Source organism: Mesoplodon densirostris, chromosome 10 (assembly GCF_025265405.1).
Source record: "Mesoplodon densirostris isolate mMesDen1 chromosome 10, mMesDen1 primary haplotype, whole genome shotgun sequence".
Classification (NCBI taxonomy): Eukaryota; Metazoa; Chordata; class Mammalia; order Artiodactyla; family Ziphiidae; genus Mesoplodon; species Mesoplodon densirostris.
The window spans coordinates 108,216,820-108,233,420 of record NC_082670.1 but is presented as its reverse complement, the minus strand read 5'-3'; the positions used below and the strand labels follow the sequence as shown (position 1 = coordinate 108,233,420).

Here is a 16,601-nt window from a genome sequence, read left to right as displayed (position 1 = left end):
ACCAATCACAAGTAATGAAATTGAAACTGATTTAAAATCTTCCAACAAACAAAAGTCCAGGACCAGACGGCTTCACAGGTGAATTCTATCAAATATTTAGAGAACAATTAACACCCATCCTTCTCAAAATCTTCCAAAAATTGCAGAGGAAGGAACACTCCCAAACTCATTCTATGAGGCCACCCTGATACCAAAACCAGACAGAGATACTACAAAAAAAGAAAATTACAGACCAATATCACTGATGAATATAGATGCAAAAATCCTCAACAAAATACTAGCAAACAGAATCCAACAACACATTAAAGGGATCATACACCATGATAAAGTGGGATTTATCCCAGGCATGCAAGGATTCTTAAATATAGGCAAATCAATCAATGTGATACACCATATTAACAAATTGAAAAAGAAAAACCATACAATCATCTCAATAGATGCAGAAAAAGCTTTTGACAAAATTCAACACCCATTTATGATAAAAAAAAAACTCTCCAGAAAGCGGGCATAGAGGGAACCTACATCAACATAATAAAGGCCATATACAATAAACCCACAGCAAACATCATTCTCCATGGTGGAAAACTGAAAGCATTTCCTCTAAGATCAGGAACAAGACAAGGATGTCCACTATCACCACTATTATTCAACATAGTTTTGGAAGTCCTAGCCATGGCAATCAGAGAAGAAAAAGAAATAAAAGGAATACAAATTGGAAAAGAAGAAGTAAAACTGTCACTGTTTGCAGATGACATGATACTATACATAGAGAATCCTAAAGATGCCACCAGAAAACTACTAGAGCTAATCAATGAATTTGGTAAAGTTGCAGTATACAAAATTAATGCACAGAAATCTCTTGCATTCCTATACACTAATGATGAAAAATCTGAAAGAGAAATCAAGGAACACTCCCATTTACCACAGCAACAAAAAGAATAAAATACCTAGGAATAAACCTACCTACGGAGAGAAAAAACCTGTATGCAGAAAACTGTAAGACACTGATGAAAGAAATTAAAGATGATACAAACAGATGGAGAGACATACAATGTTTTTGGATTGGAAGAATCAATATTGTTAAAATGACTATACTACCCAAAGCAATCTATAGATTCAATGCAATCCCTATCAGTGGCATTTTTTACAGAACTAGAACAAAAAAAAAATCTTAAAATTTGTATGGAGACACAAAAGACCTCGAATAGCCAAAGCAGTCTTGAGGGAAAAAAACAGAGCTGGAGGAATCAGACTCCCTGACTTCAGACTATACTACAAAGCAACAGTAATCAAGAGAGTATGGTACTGGCACAAAAACAGAAATACAGATCAATGGAACAGGATAGAAAGCCCAGAGATAAACCCACACACCTATGGTCAACTAATCTGTGACAAAGGAGGCAAGGATATACAACAGAGAAAAGACAGTCTCTTCAATAAGTGGTGCTGGGAAAACTGGACAGCTACATATTAAAGAATGAAATTAGAACATTCCCTAACACCATACACAAAAATAAACTCAAAATGGATTAGACACCTAAATGTAAGACCAGACACTATAAAACTCTTAGAGGAAAACACAGGAAGAACACTCTTTGACATAAATCACAGCAAGATCTTTTTTGATCCAACTCCTAGAGAAATGAAAATAAAAACAAAAATAAACAAATGGGACCTAATGAAAATTCAAAGCTTTGCAAAGCAAAGGAAACTACAAACAAGACAAAAAGACAACCCTTAGAATGGGAGAAAATATTTGCAAACAAATAACGGACAAAGGATTAATCTCCAAAATATATAAACAGCTCATTCAGTTCAATATTAAAAAAACAAACAACGCAATCCAAAAGTGGGCAGAAGACCTAAATAGATATTTCTCCACAGAAGACATACAGATGGCCAAGAAGCACATGAAAAGCTGCTCAATATCACTAATTATTAGAGAAATGCAAATCAAAACTACAATGAGGTACCACCTCACACCAGTTAGAATGGGCATCATCAGAAAATCTACAAACAACAAATGCTGGAGAGAGTGTGGAGAAAAGGGAATCCTCTTGCACTGTTGGTGGGAATGTAAATTGATACAGCCACTATGGAGAACAGTATGGAGGTTCCTTAAAAAACTAAAAATAGAATTGTCATATGACCCAGCAATCTCACTACTGGGCATATACCCAGAGAAAACCATAATTCAAAAAGACACATGCACCCCAATATTTATTGCAGCACTATTTACAATAGCCAGGTCATGGAAGCAACCTAAATGCCTGTCGACAGAGGAATGGGTAAAGAAGATGTGGTACATATATACAATGGAATATTACTCAGCCATAGAAAGGAACGAAACTGGGTCATTTGTAGAGACGGATGTGGACGGATCTAGAGACTGTCATACAGAGTGAAGTAAGTCAGAAAGAGAAAAAATATCATGTATTAACGCATATATATGGAACCTAGAAAAATGGTACAGATGAACTGGTTTGCAGGACAGAAATTGAGACACAGATGTAGAGAACAAACATATGGACACCAAGGGGGGAAAGGGCCAGGGGGTGGGAGGTGGTGGTATGATGAACTGGGAGATTGGGATTTGACATATATACTAATATATACTACTAAAATGGGTAACTAGTAAGAACCTGGTGTATAAAAAAATAAATAAAATTCAGAAACATAAAATAATAAGAAAATAAAATATGTAAACAAAAAAGTGTGAACAGTGGATGGAAACTCCTCTGGGACGGGCTTCGGGGGACCCACGTGTTCCCTCATCTGTGTGTGACATCTGCACACGGACGCCCATCGTGTGCCCTCCACCTCCCCTACCCTCTGCTCCACACTTCCCGGGCAGCAGTGGCTAGAGCCCTGGCTGACGGCCCTTGGGTGATTCTTGTAATGCTCAGGAGGCCAGGAGGTCCTGCTTTGATCCCTGTTCACAGCCAAGGTGGGGGGAGCTTCCCGCTGTGAAGACACTTACTCAGGCCACCCAGTAAATTAGGGCAGAGCAGCAATATAAAGACAAATAGCCCAATTTAAAGACGGGCAAAGATTTGGAAAAATATTTCATCAAAGGAGATAAACAGCCCATGAAAACAACCTTAATGTCCACTGACAGATGAATGGATAAGGAAGATGTGGTACATATATACAATGGAATATTACTCAGCCATAAAAAAGAATGAAATAATGCCATTTGCAGCAACATGGGTGCAACTAGAGATTATCATAAAGTAAGTCAGAAAGACTTATTATCTGAAGTAAGTCAGAAAGAGAAAGACAAATACCATCTGATATCACTTATATGTGTCATCTAAAATATGGCACAAATGAATGTATCTACAAAATGGAAACAGACTCACAGACATAGAGAACAGACTTGTGGTTGCCAAGGGGGAGAGGGGAGGTGGAGAAAAGGATTGGGAGTGTGGGACTAGCAAATGTAAACTATTATATATAGAATGGATAAGTAACAAGGTCTTACTGTATAGCACAGGGAACTATATTCAGTATCCTGTGACAAACCATAATGAAAGAGAGTATTAAAACAAAGAATGTATGTGTATAACAGTTACTTTGCTGTACAACAAACAATGGCGCAACACTGTAAATTAACTATACTTCAATAAAATATTGGGTTGGCCAAAAACTGACTTCAGTTTTTAAGTAAAAATAAAAGACACATTTTTCATTTTCATCAAGAGCTTTACTGAACAACATATTCACCGTTTTGTTCCACTACCTCTGCCATTTTTCAGGCAACTTCATAATTCCATCTTCACACAACTTTTTATCTTTTTTTTTTTTTTTTTTTTTTTTGCGGTATGCGGACCTCTCACTGTTGTGGCCTCTCCCGTTGTGGAGCACAGGCTCCGGACGCGCAGGCCCAGCGGCCATGGCTCACGGGCCCAGCCACTCCGCGACACATGGGATCCTCCCAGACCAGGGCACGAACCCGCGTCCCCTGCATCAGCAGGCGGACTCTGAACCACTGCGCCACCAGGGAAGCCCTACTTTTTATCTTTTTGAGCAAAGAACTGTTCCAGGTACCTTTTACAGTATTCCAGGGAATTGAAATTTTTCCCATTAGAGAATTTTGTAAAGACCAAAATAAATGGAAATCTGAAGGTGCAATGCCTGGTGAATATGATGGATGAATCAGAACTTCCCAGCCAAGCTGTAACAGTTTTTGCCTGGTCATCAAAGAAGCATGCGGTCTTGCGTTATTCTGATGGAAGATTATGCATTTTCTGTTGATTAATTCCGGATGCTTTTCTTCAAGTGCTGCTTTCAGTTGGTCTAACTGGGAACAGTACTTGTTGGATTTAATCATTTGGTTTTCCAGAAGGAGCTCATAATAGAGGACTCCCTTCCAATCCCACCATATATACAACATCACCTTCTTTGGATGAAGACCAGCCTTTGGTGTGGTTGGTGGTGGTCCATTGTGCTTGCCCCACAATCTCTTCCGTTCCACATTATTGTACAGTATCCACTTTTAATTGCCGGTCATAATTTGTTTTGAAAATGGAATGTTTTCACTACATTCCAGTAGAGAATCACATGTGGAAATATGGGCAAGAAGGTTTTTTTCACTTAACTTACATGGACCGCAAACATCAAAGTGATGAAGATAACCAAGCTGGTGCAAATGATTTTCAACATTTGATTTGGATATTTTGAGCATGTCGGCTATCTCTCTCATGGTATAACGTTGATTGTCCTCAATTAATGTCTCGATTGATATCTATCAACCTCAACTGGTCTCCCCGACCATGGAGCATCATCCAGCAAGAAATCTCCAGCACAAACTTCGCTAAACACTTTTGACATGTTCGATCAGTCACAGCACCTTCTCCATACACTGCACACATTTTTTTTGTGTTTCAGTTGCCTTTTTACCTTTCCTGAAATAATGAAGCATAATATGCCCAAAATGTTGCTTTTTTTTCTTCCACCTTCAATATTAAAATGGTTACACAAAAATTCACCAATTTTGATAAGTTTTTTTTAAATGCATGCTGATATGACAGCTGTCAAAATACAATCTAGCAAAATTGTTTCAAATGAAATTAAAGACAACTAAATGCTACTGAGCCATTTACGGAAAACACCGAACGAACTTTTTGGCCAACCCAATAAAATAAAATAAAAAAACAAAGGCGATAAATAGCCAATAAGTGCATAAAAAGATGCTCAACATGACTAATCATCAGGGAAATGCAAATCAAACCACAAGTGAAGATACACTTCACACCCACGAGGATGGCTGTAATTTTAAAAATGGACGATCACACATATTGACAAGGATGTGGAGTAACTGGAACCCTAACGCACTGCCGCTGGGAATGTGAAACAGTGCAGCTGTTGTGGAAAAGAGTTTGGCGGTTCCTCAAAAAGCTAAACATATAGTCACCATTTGACCCTCCATTTCTTCTAGGTGTGCACCCAACAGAATGGAAAACAGCATTCACACAAAAACGTGCACATGAGTGTTCACAGCAGCATTATTCAAATGGCCAAAAATTGAAACAACCCAAATGTCCATCAGCTGATGACAGATGGGCAAAACATGGTCCATGCACATGATGGAACGTTACTCAGCTATAAGAAGGAGTGACACCTGCTAGACTTGGATAAACCTTGAAAACATTATGCAGCGTGAAAGAAGCCATACAAGAAGGACCACACATGGATTCCATCCAAATGAAACATTCAAAATAGGCAGATGGGGTTTCCCTGGTGGTGCAGTGGTTAAGAATCCGCGTGCCAATGCAGGCGACACGGGTTCAAGCCCTGGTCCAGGAAGATCCCACATGCTGTGGAGCAATGAAGCCTATACGCCACAATTACTGAGCCTGTGCTCTAGAGCCCGCGAGCCACAACTGTTGAATCCACGTGCCACAACTACTGAAACCTGCACGCCTAGAGCTTGTGCTCTGCAACAAGAGAAGCCACCGCAATGAGAAGCCCGCGCACCACAACGAAGAGTAGCCCCCGCTCGCCGCAACTAGAAAAAGCCCGCACACAGCAACAAAGACCCAATGCAGCCAAAAACAAAAATAAAATACATTTATAAACAAACAAACAAAACAGGCAGATCCACAGAAGCAGAAAGTGAAACAGCGACGGCCGAGGTCTGGGAGAGGGGAAATGAGAAAGTATGGAGTGTCTTGCTGGGGTGACGGCAGTGCTCTAGAATTAGGCCATGGAGACGGTTGCACAAGCACAGTGAATATACTAAAAACCAACAATTCATTTGAAAATGGTAAATTTTGTCGTGTGAATTACCTGTTAAAAAAAAAAAACTCTTACTCTAAGAAAAAAAACATCAGGGTAAGCACTCAGGACCCAGGGCTGTGCAACCTGAGCTTTGCAGGGCCACTGGGCTGCTCTCTCCACTGGCTGGGGGAGGACTCTACCCCTACGTGAGGGAGGGTGAGACTGAGCGCTGCTGCACCCCTGCCTCCCAGGGCTGACTTCTCTCCGCTCTGCTGACCTCCCTGCAGAGAGCCATGCATGACCGCCCGACCAGCCCAGCCCAGCCCAGCGCACTGCCAGCAGGGAGGTGATGGGAAGCTGGGCCGACGCACACGAGACTGCAACAAAGGTCAGCACACGCAGGGCAACACACCTTAAAGCCGCCTCCAACTTCTCCGAGGACGTTTCCCACGGGCACCCTGGTGTTCTCAAAGTGCACCTCGCAGGCTGGAACACACAACATCCAGGACCTCAGCTGAGGGGGACGAAGCGCTCTACCCCCGACCCCCACTCAGGGGCGTGGTTCATTCACTCACTCGCTCATTCATTCAGACCCTCCACAGTCCGAGCTAAGGGACCCAAGAGGCTGAGCCTTGTGAGGACCGCAGGGCAGCTCCAGGTGGGCCGAGGGCCACTTACAGGACACCAGCCTCAAGTGAACTGAGTGCCGACTGGGCCTAGGTGGGAAGGAGGGAGAAGGGAGGAAGGAGGAGTCCCAGGCTGGAAAGATGGGGGTCTGCTGTACTGCAACACTGACCCAGGACCCCCCAGCACCACCTTCCTCCAAGGCTGAGCGCCACGAGGTGGCGACGACCTCACCTTGAAGTCATCACTGCGTGATGTGCAGAGAAATTTTGCCAAATGCTCGGGTGGTAACAAAACTACTTCAGTCTCATGTTATCTTGATGTTTGATATCTTTTTATCAAGATAAAATCTCACCTTGTCTCTCTCTCATACACACACATGCATGCACGTGCCACTCACTGTTGGAGCCTCGGATGCCTAACTTATCTTCAGGTTTCCCGCTGGTGACTCCACCAAAGTCTCTCTCTACTATGAACGCTGTGACCTTGTCCTTTACTGAGCCATTAGAATCAACAACCTCTGTCTTTGCAAACACAGTAAAAACACTGGCCAGTCCTCCATTGGTGATCCAGACCTGAGGAAAGAAAGCAAAAGGGCTCCAGAGAAAACCAAACTACTACAGACTGGCCACCCTCAGCACCAGCTGCCCGTCACAGCTCAGGCCAGGACGGGCTCAACCCAGCATCCCCAGAGCACGGATTTCCCCAGGAGACACAGGTGGCCCTGCACATGTGTCTGTGTGTGTGTCAAGCAGCTCCGGCTCAGCATGGAACAGCTGGGGGTGGGAGGGAGGCAGAAAGGAGTGAGGGAAAGGGGGAGGGGGAGGAGGGGAGGGGGAGGGAGGAGGAGGGGGAGGGGAGGAGGATGGGGAAGGGGAGGGGGAACAGACTTCTCAACAAACTGCTCTATACAGAACTTATTTGGATCTTAATTCAAGCAACTTGTTTGTAAAAAAAAGAAGTATGAGACAATCAGGGACGTTTGAACGTTACGCAGATAGTAAGAAATGATCAAGGTTTAAGCGTACACCGTGACTTTCTCAGGCCTGTCCTGCAGAGATGCACTGAGCTCGTCACGGCTGCCATCCAGAAGTGCAGTGTGACGGAGGAAGCACTGAAGCCGGGAGACGGGGGTGGACGTTCACGACACTAAACTTTTGTGTTTCAAATTCCGTGTAATAAAAAGTTAAAAGAACGGACACAGGAGAGCAGCTCAGGGAGGCGGGCAGCACCACGAAGGCCTGCAGGTTCAGGAGCCAGGACACCTCCGTTCCCATCCTGCCACTAAGCAGACGGTATGGTGGTGGGTCACGTAACCTCTCTGAGCCACCGTTTCTTCTTCCAAAGAAGGAGGCGCATCACCCGAGGATGACGGTTGAGAGGCGACGTGCCTGCCCTTTATGATCCCTGGAGCATGGGAAGTGGTCAGTGCGTGGCGGTGAAGGTCAGGACGGAGACCCTGACGCAGCCACGGAGGCCACGCAGCTGTACCTTGGAGCCATTGAGGACGTAGTGTTTCTTATCTTCACTTAACGTGGCCCTGGTCCGGATAGAGGCGGCATCGCTCCCACTGCGGGGACAGAAATATGCGGTTGAGGGGTAACGCTGGAGACAGAAGAGCGGTTTCCAGGCCCCACGGAAAACAAAGGGCCAGCTAAGAGATACATTCAGCCTTGCAGCCACAGACCATCTGCAGACAGACGGGCATGTTCCAGTAAAACTTCACCTGTGAGAACAGGTGGCGAGGTGGGTTTGGCTGACCCTGCTCTGTCACATCGGGTGAAAAGGCGGCAGTGACGTTTGGGAGGTCTAAACACGGAAATGCCGGCTCATGCGGGCTCTAAGCTCCCGCAAGGTGAGTGCAGGGGACCCAGGTCCCCAGGTGGGGGAAGCAGACGGAAAGGGGCTGGATAACGGACTTGCCGTCACGGCAGCTGTGAGACGCGGGGCTCATCACCCCATCTCACTGAACCTCAGTTCACGGCCTGTAAAGTGGAGACAATACCACCCGCCCTCCATACTCTAAAAGTTGCTGCGAAGCCTGAATGCATTACTGTATATAAGGAGGGTTGCAAAGCACAAAAAAATTACAGGTGCTGTCAGCCATGTTATTTCATTTGCAAAGGTCACCAGGAAAGAGAAGTAAGGTAGAGATAAGACAGCATGAAGAGAATGGGTGAGAAAAGCTGTGGACTCAACTGCCGGGAAGTCTTCAGGGAGGGGAGAAGCCAGCCACCCCTCTTCAGTAAAAGCCCCTGGACCCTGAGGCCGTGAGTGTGCGCAGGGCTGACCTGGCTGGCTCTGTCAGGCAGAAGGCGGCCACGTGCTCCCCGGAAGCCAGCTTGGGCAGGTACCTGGCCTTCTGCTCCTCGTTGCCGGCCAAGATGATGCCCTGGCAACACACACGGGCTGCTTTCAGCGGTGGCAAGAAAGAAGTGTATGAAACGTGCTTGCAGAACACGGCCCCTTCTGGAACATGCTTCCTTCACGCAAGAGCTGGCAGCCGCAGTAAAAAATGGCGAGCTGTTGGGGGGTCTGGGGAGCTGGGCTGCCAGGGGGATCCCCAAGCGCACAGTCCAGGGTGGCCTGGCACAGCTCCAGGGAGGGCCTCAGGCTTTCCGGCAATTCCGCCACTTCCTGGCAGGGTGGCCAGGTGGCTGGAGCCACAGCTGGTGCTTCGGCAGTGCCACGTCCGGGCGCCAAGCCTGCTGTGCACTCAGCCCCCTTGGTTTCTACGCTGAGCAAGAACCACCCAAGGAATGAGTGTGTGGGCCCCTGGACCTGCCCTGAAAGACTCCAAGTCCAGTGGAGTAGGAGGACAGGTGCCAACAGCAGGGGGGGACACGCTCAGGCCCTGAGGAAGCCAAACAAGAGGTGGGGTCACCTCCAGCGCATGGTGAAGGCAGGCTCCATGGAGGCAGTGGCATCTGACCTGGGCCTGGAAGGATGGGTCAGAGGCGATGGGGCAGGAGGACGTTTCAAAAGGAAGGACAGGGCCACCCAAGGGCACTGAGCACGGTACAGCGAGGCTGCAGGACATGGAGGCTGCAGGACACTGAGGCTGCAGGACAGCAGGCCTTCCTCCGAGGCGCTGAGCCGGCTGCCCCCTCGCCACCGTGGAAACCCAGACCCCTGACCTTGAGGCCGATGGCCTGGTGTGCTGCCAGCGTCACGGCGATGGAGCAGTCCAGGCTGATGATCTCCCCCAGCCGCGCATACATGGTGTTGGAGAGGCCCAGGCCACCTAGGGCAGAAACAGGCCAGCTTCACGTAAGCTCCATCCCCAAATTCCTCCCAGGAAAGGCAAGTGGCTTTATAAAGTCAAGTCAGCTCACCATTTTTTAAAAATCACAACACAGAATGGTACAAAGGAAACAGAAATTACCCATAGCTTATCACTCATAAAGAGCATTTCTGTGTACATCCTTTCAGACTTTTTCTAGGCATATAAGCATATACAGGTGTATATTTTAATGTAAGAATGTAATATTTAATACAAAAATACATAAACACCTAAACATACATAAAGTTACTTGAAATGCTGTGAATACCTCCTATTACAGACGGTGGGCTTCACAGTCGTGAACCCCGTTCTGCAACCCACCCCCAGTATCTCGGGGCCTCCAGGAAAGGCCTCTCCGCCTGGGATACTGGCATCCGGGGCCGGGTCCTCCTGTCACAGGGGCGCCCCGTGTGCTGTAGGACGTGGGGTGGCCTCCTTGACCTCTGCCCACTAGATGCCAGTAGTCCCCCCTCCTCCACAGTTCTGACAACATAAATGTCTCTAGATGCTGCCAAATGGCCACCCGGGGTCGGAGGGCAAAGTCACCCTCAGAAGGAGTCAGTGTTCTAGGAGCAAAAAGAGAAAACACTAAAAACGCAGGCTCCGCTGAACTTGGGTATTCCGCATTTTATCTTCAACTTCCGGCGGTGGTGGGGTGGCCTTGTGTGCACCTTACAAATGACTACCCGAGGCCTAAGGTCACACGCGGCCCAGCTGCAGGGGGCGCCTTCCACACAAGGGGAGGGCCGAGTCCCTGCAGGGGTGCACAGCGTCCCCTGCGCTCAGTGGGGACCCAGGGAAGGCCAGGGCCCTGTGGCACCCATCACCACGCCTCTTTCAATCAAAACGCTTGTGCTCCTACTTGTTTTACATACTGAAGTCAGTGTTGCTTGTTAAAAAAAAACAAACTGATTTTTTTCCCCATGAAAGTATCACAGAAATCATGGGGGGAGGACAACCAATGGGGACAGATGACAGGTGGGTGGAGACTGCTTGATGGGGGAGGGGCTGAGGGGCCGGAAAGACCCGGGGGCACCCAGGGAACTGGAGGCGGAAACCAGGCTGCCGGTGGAAAGGCCTCTTTTCCAGGATGGTGGTTTCCAACCAGCCTTCAGAACACTCCAGGACTGGGAACAATTCCCGAAAATGTTTTGGGCATGAACACAAGGTTGCTGTCGCCTTCATTTCCCCAGGAAGGATTTAAAAAGAGGAAAGACAATGAAATAGTTCCAAATGCGACCACTGTCATCTCATGGAAGAAAAGAGCACTTTCACACCCAAGAAGGGGACATAAAACAGGAACAAGGCATGGATTTGTGCAATCACATACATACACACACACACACGTGCTGGCATAAAACACACAGAGATGCAAAAAGACATATTCCAATTTCACACAAAAATTGTCTGGAGGAAAACTTAACTGCTGCTTCTCATAAGTCAGGAAGTAGTTTCTTAATGATTCTCAAGGGGAAACAGGTATAATCACCAACCTGGCTGTGTCAGCCAGCTTTCCTCCACTATCTGTTTTCTCCAAACACTTATTTTTCTCAGCTCATGACAACAACCGCCGCTCTGTGGCTCAGCCCCACTTGGTCTCTATTCTAATATTCAACGTGGCCCCCACCTTACGGCAGACAGTTCCCCGGGGCCTATGAGTACCAACAAGTGACACCGACAGGTCTCGAGGTCTGGGGAGAGCTCAGTCCCCAGTCCCCAGAGGCTGCAGGTGTAGCTCCCCCCAAGAGGCCTGTGCTGCATCCCGCCACCAGGGGGAGCAGCAGCAGCAATTATCTCATGTTTTCTGCACAGACTGTAACTCCTTCCGTACGCTTGGAAATGCGGTGAGAGGGATTTCATAGGATGACAAGTAGGAGACGTCCTTTAACAGCTTAATGCACTGCGACAGACACACATATAAGCGAAGATTTAACCTGATTAAAATATGCCTCAATTAAGGAAAACAGGCATCAAACTCGTTTGTTCTAAATTTTCACATTTTGTCTCAGACTGCAGCAGCTGCAGGCTAGGTCCCAGTGGGACTTCCTGCACAGGCCCCCACCCTTGGCTGTGCGGTGGGGTGTGCGGGGGGCGCAGGTCTCACTTCAGCCCCGGAGATAAACCCGGCGGAGGCAGCACGTCAAGGACAGCGCCCGCGGCCGGGCCTCGCTGTGCAGGCCTGACCCACGGCCTGGCTGGGAGAACGCACCCGGATGTCACACACCACCTACAGCTCTTGGGTCCAAACCGCTAACCCTGTGCTGATGAAGCCGGAAGCCGCCTCGGCCTGGGCTCGGCGGGAGGGCTCAGAGAGCAGGGGGTGCGGGGTGGAGCCCACACGTCTTCGTCGAAAGATCCCGAGAATGAAAATAACAGGGACGTGCGTCAGTGCCAGTGCTCGTGAGGGCCTATGTTTTGTCCCTGCTCCTCCCTCCCACACCCCGTGCCTGTCCCCTTGCTCCCACAGAACTGAGAGGACCACCCCTGCATCAGGCAGGGAACACACAAGCTGCACGACGGGCTCAGTCTAACAGGGCCCAGCCACCAGGCAGGGATCCTGGGGGAAAGGCAGGGCCTTTCACTGTAAACCTCCAACAGCAACAGGCACGGCCCAGAGGACAACGGGCCTGCTCGAAGGCTCCCGAGGCCAGGGCTCCACCTCCCCGAGGCAGCCCGCGCCCCACAGCCGTGCGCCCACCCCTTTGGTCGCTGGGCCCTGGCCCCTGGGCGTGCAGCACGTGGCCTTCCCTACACACAAAAGCACTTGCGGGCCTGGGGCAGCTCCTCTGCCAGACAGACCACAGGGCTTCACAGTGGAGACCACGCTGCACCGGCCCGAGCTGGCCAGAGGTGATACCCACCCCTCTTCCCCCACCCAAGGGACCCAGAGAGCACAGACATCCTGCAGGGTCCCTCCCCACCTCCGAGGAGGAAGGCACAGAACTGGATAGCTCTTCCCGCTGAAAAGCCTCTTAGGCCACACACTCACCAGCCAGCCACCCTGGATTTAACCCACAAAGGGATGTTTTACAGCCTGACCTTGGACTTCATGCATTTTCAAAGGCCAGATTTCTGGAACAGAACCCTTTTTTGGACAAATACGGAGGGTTTTCTTAAAAGCCAAACTGGTTGGGTGGTGGTTTCCTTTACTTACCGTATTCTTCTGGGACTTGCATCCCAAAAAGCCCCAGGTTCTTCAGTTTCTCTAAAGTTTCATTTGGGATTTTTCCCTCCCGGTCGATTTTTTGAGAGTCCACTGCCAAGAGGAAATATGTTGATTAAACAAAATATAACCTACGTTTACACAAATAGAAGTAAACACAACAATTGTTGTATGTTATACAATCCCAGCATCAGAAACTTCAGAACTGGAAATTGTCTAGCCATGGTCATTCAGCATGTGTTCAATTTTATCTCATTCGCCCAGCAAGAATTGCATTTCAGAAAATTACCACTACCAGGTAATGTTCTGTTTCTTGATCTGGGTGTATTCATTGCGTAAAACTGCAGAAACTATACATTTATGAGACCTAAACTTTTCTGCAGGCATTTATTACTAAACTTGAACTTTTGTTGATTATCACCTGTACCTTCTAGAAAATTAGACAATAAACACGCAACTGCCAGCACTGTCCTAAAACGTTTGGCTACATAGCCAGACTCTAGGCAGCTTCTGGACCCGGCTCCACCAGTGTTCAGAACCACACCTTTTCCCCAGAGTCCACAGGTTCTTGAGAACAGGTCAGTCTGTTTACCACCAACACACACAATCACCACAGCAAAACTCAACCATCACTGTGTTAGGTCTGCAACTGCACACTTTTATATGAATCAAGTAAAAGTGTTTTCATCAACTGCCAACAAATTAAACTTCATCACTATTATAAATCATAGAAACAACCATAATCACGCTTATAAATTTTTATACATATGGGTCACTAATGAGATATATAGGTTCCCCAAATGGAGTCCAAACCCCTCATTTTTTTTTTTTTTTTTTTTCTTTTTGCGGTATGTGGGCCTCTCACTGTTGTGGCCTCTCCCGTTGCGGAGCACAGGCTCCGGACGCGCAGGCTCAGCGGCCATGGCTCACGGGCCCAGCCGCTCCGCGGCATATGGGATCCTCCCAGACCGGGGCACGAACCCGTATCCCCTGCATCGGCAGGCGGACTCTCAACCACTGTGCCACCAGGGAGGCCCCAAACCCCTCATTTTTTACTTTTACAATTCTACTGACATATGTAATTGGCACATAATAAACTGCACATATTTAGAATAATTTTTTGAGTTCTGACATCTGTTCACCCATGAAACCATTCCCACAATCAACAAAAGCATTTCCTTTTCCACCGAAATTTCCTCATGTCCCTCTGTGATCAATCCATCCCTCCACCTCCATCTCCAGGCAACCACTAATCTTTTCAGCTATAGATTGGTTTGCATTTTTGAGTTTTTATATAAATGGAATCACAAGGCATTTTTTTTGATCTGGCCTGATTTGGCCTAATGATTTTGAAATTCATCCATATTGTTGCAGGTATAAATACTTCATTCCTTTTTATTGTTCAGTACCTACTGTATGGGTATAAAACTGTTTATCTATTCACCCCTTGAAGGACATCTGGTTGGTTCCCAGTTTTTGGCTCTTAGAAATAAAGATCCTGTGAACATTCATATTCAAGTTTTGGTGCAACTACATGTTTTCATTACACTTTGGAGCACAGTGGCTGGGCTGTATGGTACGGTATGTTCAACTCTGAAGAAACTGCCAGGATCTGGGAAGACTTCCTTCCCGCAAGATGGAGGTACAGGGACTGGATTTATCTCGCTGTCTTAGAATACAGGATATCAGATACAAGGAGGAAGAGTCATGTATTACTAGGAGCAAAGAATCAGTCCGAGGCCATGTGCATTCTCCACAGGGCAACAGTGCCCCCAAGGGGGTGAAAACGGTTCTGGAGGAAGGGGAGCGAAAAAATATTTTATGTACAAAGCACAGCAACACGTATAACACATAAGCAGATAACAATATAGTTGTGGCATTAAAATTTCACAGAGGGATGTGATTAGGGTAAAAAGATGTATAAAAAGGCTCCGGGGGAAGAGAGAGCAGTAAAAAAAAAAGTTGAAAAACAGTGCCCTACAGGCTTCCTCTGCGCCTCCTAACGACACTTAAAAGCAAGTCTCGAATGGATCAAACTATTCCAAGTAACTTAATTGTGCCTTGGAACAAAGCTTAAGACCATACTACACACACACACACACACACACACACACACACACAGCACCAATAATGTAAAATCCACAATGACTGGCATCCAACAGAAAACTACCAGGCACATGAAGAAGCAGGAAAATATGAGTGATAATGAGAAGAAAAATCAATCAACTGAACATGACGTAGAAATAACAAAGATGACAGTGGACAGGGGTATTACATGAGTTATTATAGGGGCTTCCCTAGTGGCGCAGTGGTTGAGAATCCACCTGCCAATGCAGGGGACACGGGTTCAAGCCCCAGTCCAGGAAGATCCCACATGCCACGGAGCAACTAAGCCCATGCACCACAACTACTGAGCCTGCATGCCACAACTACTGAAGCCCACGTGCCTAGAGCCCGTGCTCGGCAACAAGAGAAGCCACTGCAGTGAGAAGCCCATGCACCACAACGAAGAGTAGCCCCTCTTCGCTGCAACTAGAGAAAGCCCACACGCAGCAACAAAGACCCAACACAGCCAAAAATAAATAAATAAAATAAATAAATTTATTTAAAAAAAGTTATTGTAACCAAATTCCAAATGCTCAAAAACGTAGAAGAAAATATGAGCATATTAAGGAGAGACATGGAAGAATAAAAAGACACAAATCAAATTTCCAGAGATGAAACAATGTTTAATATGAAAAACACTGGATCGGATTAACAGTAGACCAAATACCAGGGGGAAAAGAAGATTAGTGAACATGAGACATAATAATAAAAGCTATACAAAATAAAAAAGACAAAAAAACAACAACAGAGCATCAGTGAGTTGTGGGACAACCTCAAGCAAATATATATATCTATATCTTTATATACATATATCTTTTTTATAGATACCCATGTTTTGTGTATATATATATATATATATATATATATATATATATATATATAAAATCTCCAAAGGAGAGCAGGGAGGAAGGAGTGTGGGAATGTGGTATGGTTGGTGATAAAACAATGTTTAAAGAAATAATGACCAAAATTTACCAAAGTTGATAAACACTATAAACATACAGATCCAAGAAGTTCAAAGGACCCTGAGAAAAATGTGAAGAAAACTACACTAATATCAATTTCTCTAAAACCACTTAAAAGCAGCCAGATACGAAGAAACACACATGAAAAAAAACAAAGATAATATGGTAGCAGATGTCTCATCAGAAACAATGCTAAATCAGAAGAGACCGCTAAAAGAAAAATGTTGTCAACACAGAA

General features: G+C 46.5%; 1 protein-coding gene across 1 annotated transcript in view; it reads right to left on the bottom strand.

The window, feature by feature from the left end:
* ACAD9 (acyl-CoA dehydrogenase family member 9) overlaps positions 1-16,601 on the bottom strand; it is a 65,163-nt gene that overhangs the window by 12,409 nt on the left and 36,153 nt on the right. The window contains exons 3-8 of the mRNA XM_060110843.1: positions 13,284-13,385; positions 9,984-10,090; positions 9,138-9,238; positions 8,338-8,416; positions 7,247-7,421; positions 6,635-6,708 (exon numbers count right to left, since the gene is read on the bottom strand). Of these exons, the coding sequence (XP_059966826.1) occupies positions 6,635-6,708; positions 7,247-7,421; positions 8,338-8,416; positions 9,138-9,238; positions 9,984-10,090; positions 13,284-13,385 (638 nt within the window). The remainder of the gene's footprint in view (positions 1-6,634; positions 6,709-7,246; positions 7,422-8,337; positions 8,417-9,137; positions 9,239-9,983; positions 10,091-13,283; positions 13,386-16,601) is intronic.